We start from the raw sequence: 5,862 nt of genomic DNA, 5'->3' as shown, positions 1-5,862 counted from the left end.
ACGGCAACACTGTCGATCCCACGTGTAAGTATTTCTTTTTTCTTCTTTCTTTCCCCCTATTTATGAAGCTACTCTTCCTGCTCCATAATGTTAATAACCGTCGAATGTAAATCATATGAAAAACATTTTCCACAAAAATGTTAAATCCACAACATTTAGTATCTTTCTGTAGAGATAACATTTTGCTTTAGGTTTTGATCAGAGGAAATCAAGAGACAGTAATAACAACAAAAATAACAATGATGATGATGACAATGATCATAGCAATAATTCATTAAAGGGGAAATTCACCCTAATATTAAGTTGGTATTAATAAAAGCAAAAAATCCGATTAAAAATAAAAAAGTTATGAATTTTTGAAGTTGCGATATATCAAACACAAAACACTATGTGACGTATCTTGCGAGCTCCCCTCCCATTTGCTCAATTTATGCTTGTTTGCTCTTACTCCTATAGTACCGGAGGAAGTTGATTGTGTTGATAGTAATCAAAACTGTCCGGGTTGGGCTGGTGCTGGATACTGTGCTACTAACTCCTGGATGATTGCCAATTGTAAGCTCAGCTGCGCAGTCTGTGTCATTACTCCTACTCCTACTCCAGGTCAGTCAATGATATATGTTTAATTATTATTATGTTTGTAGTATTATCATGATAAGTAATTTTATTATTATCCAAATTTCATTGTTATTATTTTCATCCATGTTTTTCGATATCAACGATCCAGTGATGAAATTATTCAATAATGGGATTATAATTACTGTAATCACGAATATTATCATTATTATTGTTACTATTGTTGCTGTAAGTTGAATAATAACTACAACTTGTTTTTATTGTAAAACAGACGATTGCTTCAAACGCGTAATTGAAGAGAACCAATCATTTAAAACATTGTAAATAGATAAAACATTATTAAAACTGAATGTACTTAACATTTGATATCAAGAGTACATGTATTAGAAGTTATAGTATTTCTGGAAGGGGGGGGGGTGGGTCATCAAAAAATGAAAAAACGTAAAAATTAACTCTCCCTTCATTTTTGTAAATATTATTTTGACAGGAACCGGAGGCAATGATGGCGAGTTGATCCTTCTTCTTGATATTGTTATAATGATGATAACAACGAAACTTGTATTTAGCCACAACTAAGTGTAGGGTAAAAAATGCTGATAACGCTCATATGCTGATATCATGAGCGACAACACAGGCACTACGAAATATATATATATATATATATATATATATATATATCAAATTAATTTATTATAAAAATTGCTTCAACGGTATCATTGGAGGTGACCAATCACTCCAAAATAGACATTTGTAAATCTTTAGAGAACCTGAGGCATGAATCTATAATTTTCATTTGTATCAAAATTAATTTTTCTTTTTAAATTAAAATCAATGTTATCTTGCACCATGATGACTATGTTGTTGTTTAATAATGTTGATATTATGTAACTAAAGTACAAAGCAAAACACAACGTTTTTCATTATAACTATCAGACATTTGTCAATAAGAACTAATTCAGACAAAATCAGATTTGTGATATATTCTTATCAGTGGCTTTGTGTACCGTCCTTGTTTCATCGAACATCTCTCTTTCTCACGATTGTGCAGACTGCAAGGACATGAACGATAACTGTGCTGGTTGGGCTAATGCGGGCGAGTGTCAAGCCAACCCATCCTGGATGTTGCCTAACTGTCCCGTCAGTTGCGATCAGTGTGAAACCGTCACTCCCGGTGGTGAGCTAAAACAAAAACTCGTTACTTATGAACGCAAGGCCGTGAATAGATGATTATTGTTGCTTTTGATATTTTTGTAAGGAATCAAAATGATGGGTCGCAGTGTTAGTTAAGGATACTGTTTTGGTAACAATTCTATATCAAGCTTATGTTAATTTAAAAGGGTTTAATTTCATTCATATCTTGCTGGTCAGGATTCAATTTTCATGATGATGACAAAATTTCACGAAGATGACTAAATTACGACAAGATTTCACGATGATGACTTTATTACGATAAATTTTCACGATGATGACTAAATTACGACAAGATTTCACGATGATGACTAAATTACGACAAGATTTCACGATGATGACTTAATTACGACAAGATTTCACGATGATGACTTAATTACGACAAGATTTCACGATGATGACTAAATTACGACAATATTTCACGATGATGAATTAATTACGACAAAATTTCACGATGATGACTAAATTACGACTAGATTTCACAAGGGTGACTGTAGTTTGACAATAAGTAATTCATGATGATAGGTAACTTTGATGATGATGACTAGATTTCATGGTGTTCATCCAAAAGTAATTATGGGGAGTAAAATCAAATAATGCAGATTTTTAAATCTATTATTTCGTTCCAGAATCCAGTCTCTTTGAACAAAAACAATCAATACATAAAAGGATTAGATTTCGTTTAAAATTTAAGTATGTAATAAGTCACATCAACATATCAAGCTCATTAATTTTGTGACACTTTATTGTCAATGTTGGTGTGATCTGTAGCAGGTAACTATAATTGGCATTGACTACATCTTATATAGTTAACATATACTATGAGATTGGTTAAAAGCATATTCATGTTGGTGGCAGTAGTTATATAAAAGTTGACCAAAATATGTTCATATTTTTTGTTTATTAAACAGAAAACTGCATAGACATGAATGATAATTGTGCAATTTGGGCCAAGTATCGACAGTGCACCGAAAACCCTGGCTACATGCTCGAATTCTGTCCCCGTTCCTGTGGGCAATGCGTTGGTAGCGCTATAATGCAAAGTAAGTACATTTTGTATTATAGACTTCGCGTCGGAAATAGATATTTCTTTCTGATAAAAGAAAATGAATATTTAACTTCATTTTATTTATTTTTCGTGATTTATCCTAAACGCAACCTCCGGCCCAATCCGCCTTCTGATTTTTCGGGTTTTTTTTGTATAATACTTTAGGTTACCCACTGAGAACCAAAAGGTCGTTGATGTATTTCAGATACACCCTCCAGTCGTGGAGATATTGTGTGCTGCAAACTTCTTTTGAAATGTTGCATCGTTGATTTGAAATCAATTTAGGGTACCGTAGGAGATCAATTTAAACGTACGGTACTCTTTTGACCTTGTTTTTACATTTTCTGTTTAAAGATTTGTTTAATATAAATAATAATGTTCAATCGAACATGACAGATGGGAACCCCGTCTATAGTTTAATATAAACGATTTGTTTAATATAAATAATAATGTTCAATCGAACATGACAGATGGGAACCCCGTGTATAGTTTACCACCCCCCCCCCCCCCCTCTCCCCCCTCTCCATTCACTCCCTCCTTGTCCTGTCCCCTGTTTAACAAGTTCTGGATAAGCTTCCGATTAATTCCTGTATAGTCTCTGTTAAAATGATTTCAATACCCAATGCAGTAGCCTCGTGCAGACGATATGGTCAATCAATATCATAATCAGCTATTCGATCTCTGATTTATATATGCATGTATAAATATATGAATATTTATTCATTCGTTATATTTTGCTCTTTAGCTTGTGAGGATTTCAATGAACAATGTGCAGACTGGGCAAGTACGGATCAGTGCCAGCTGAATCCGGGTTACATGAACTACGAGTGTAGGAAGAGCTGTTCACTCTGTGCAGCCAGCTCGCCTTTGGAACTGCTACCGCAAAGTAAGATCACTAGGAATTTATTTATGATAGGCAATCAATCTAATTACAGTTTGAAGAATATATTTCAGCCAAAACGTCATGGAGTTCACGTCTTAAAGTCATTAGATTAAGACCCAATGTTAAATAGCATGCAGAATTAAAACAATGATGCAAACGGATATTGCTTCATTTTTCCATTTTCCCTGATAAGTTAAAGCTTTGGTATGTCTTTGTGTCTCATTATCTCAGATAAGTATTATAACTGATGATATGTTAAAGTAAAGATTACTTGTCCTGAATTTAATTCATTCCCACATAATACACTTTGTTTAATGCCCCCTCCCCTTAAATTGGGGATGCACTTAGACTGACAATTCTGCCATGGAATATGTGCGTTCAGCCCCTATTTTAATCAATAATATTGCATGGCTCTTCAACAATATGGACTGCCCTCTCCCCCCCCCCCCCCGATAATTTTATTGGAGCAACACTTTGGTGTTTTATTCAGATGCTTCACGATAGACCAAATCAACATTTTACTGCTTTCGATTTATAGGCCTACTGTACATCCCCCCCCCCCCCCTTCCCCCTCCCCAAAGGGTGAAATATGCCTACATATACAAAACATATAATATAATTTTTGGAAAAATAATCTTTAAGCCCCTCAAATTAATTAACATTATTTCATCCTTTATTTGCTCTTTTTTTCTGCAGCTCAATGCCAAGACACGAGTGGTTACTGTTCTGTGTATGCTGAGGATGGGATGTGCGAGTCGAAGCCCGAGTACATGGGCCTGGTTTGCCCCGACACCTGTCGGATGTGCCCCGGCAAGATCTACGCCGATAGTGGGTCTACGCCGATCTACCCCGATAGTGGGTCTACTGAACTTCGATCCTTCTACGGCTTCCTTGGCGCCCTTGTCATCTCATTTCTTGCTCGCAGATTAGCTCTGTAAACAAAAAATCCTCTTATTATATTAGCTCTGTCATCCAGTCTTTTGGGGGGTATTAGTATCTTCACTTCAGTTCAAACCTGGAAAGTTGATAACTATAGTTATGCGGTCAATTACAACCGGAGGTAATATGCTCTATACTGTTGATTCAGTGCAAAAGTTGCAGAACTTACGGAATCATAATCATAAATAAGATTTCAGAGTTGTTAAGCTTCTTTTTCTTTTTTTACTGTTTTGTGTCACTAAATAGTGATCTAATACCACAACAATCATTCTGGTCCAGTCTTCAATATGGTGAAGCTTATCACTATCGTCAATTTTTATGTTAAAACAAAATCAGTTTGTTTTTATTGAGTTGTTAAGTTTCTGTCATAATTTTGTATCATATTTTTATTTATCTATTTATTCATATTTTGTTCATAAATATTTTGTATTTGCATTTTTCTTGTAAGTAAGAGTACTTTTCTTATTTATTAGGTCAACGAAATTACTTGGCAAATAAGCCTTTAGTATAACAGTGTATATATTATTGATTTGCGTGTAGACCTACGATTTGCACATAATTACAGTTTTGAAGATTTACATTTACAGTACAAACTATATCACTAAAAGTACTCTAACTATAAACACAAAATGAAAAAGAGCCTGAAATTATAAACTGTACTAAGGCTAAGATTTACTCGTATAATCAAGTAAAAGCACGTTGCAAAACAAAATGAGTGCTTGTGTGTGAACATCTAGAAGTTGCAACTGTTGATATTTATATATATAGTGCCCACGAATATATTAAGAAACTGATATTGTGCAAGACACAAACATTGATAGGTCTGACAGATATTCATGCTGGGGAGAAGGGATTACAGACTGTAAGTAGACCTAAATTGACAATCATTAGCCACCATGCTGTATGCAATTACGCCTTCTGCATGCCGAGAAGGGATACCACTGCATTAGCAGCAAGATATGTATTTGATCCTATTTGGAACTCGAGATTATCAAACAGAAATAAATTCCTGGATCATGTTGTTACCATGTATAACCAGACTAGTCAAAGAGATCTAAGCTGTTCCCAACCTAGAACTATTATTTTGGGGTTAATCATGTGTGCTGGGGATGTACAACCCAACCCTGGACCAGCTCGACCTTCCAACAGAAAGAAGAGCTCAGCGAAGGCTTGCAGCTCTTGCAGTAAACTTGTGATCGGCAAGAACAAACTTACATGCTCTGATTGCCAA

General features: G+C 34.9%; 1 protein-coding gene across 1 annotated transcript in view; it reads left to right on the top strand.

Annotated features, from left to right (window-relative positions):
• LOC105444221 (zinc metalloproteinase nas-13-like) overlaps positions 1-4,975 on the top strand; it is an 8,479-nt gene extending 3,504 nt beyond the window's left edge. The window contains exons 5-11 of the mRNA XM_030984911.1: positions 1-24; positions 457-600; positions 1,061-1,078; positions 1,622-1,747; positions 2,673-2,804; positions 3,555-3,695; positions 4,389-4,975. Of these exons, the coding sequence (XP_030840771.1) occupies positions 1-24; positions 457-600; positions 1,061-1,078; positions 1,622-1,747; positions 2,673-2,804; positions 3,555-3,695; positions 4,389-4,630 (827 nt within the window). The 3' untranslated portion in view covers positions 4,631-4,975. The remainder of the gene's footprint in view (positions 25-456; positions 601-1,060; positions 1,079-1,621; positions 1,748-2,672; positions 2,805-3,554; positions 3,696-4,388) is intronic.
• The last annotated feature ends 887 nt before the right edge of the window (positions 4,976-5,862 follow it).

This window comes from Strongylocentrotus purpuratus, unplaced genomic scaffold, assembly GCF_000002235.5.
Source record: "Strongylocentrotus purpuratus isolate Spur 01 unplaced genomic scaffold, Spur_5.0 spur5_contig_834, whole genome shotgun sequence".
Lineage (NCBI taxonomy): Eukaryota > Metazoa > Echinodermata > Echinoidea > Camarodonta > Strongylocentrotidae > Strongylocentrotus > Strongylocentrotus purpuratus.
The sequence above is the reverse complement of the archived record's forward strand: the minus strand, read 5'-3'. Positions and strand labels throughout refer to the sequence as shown.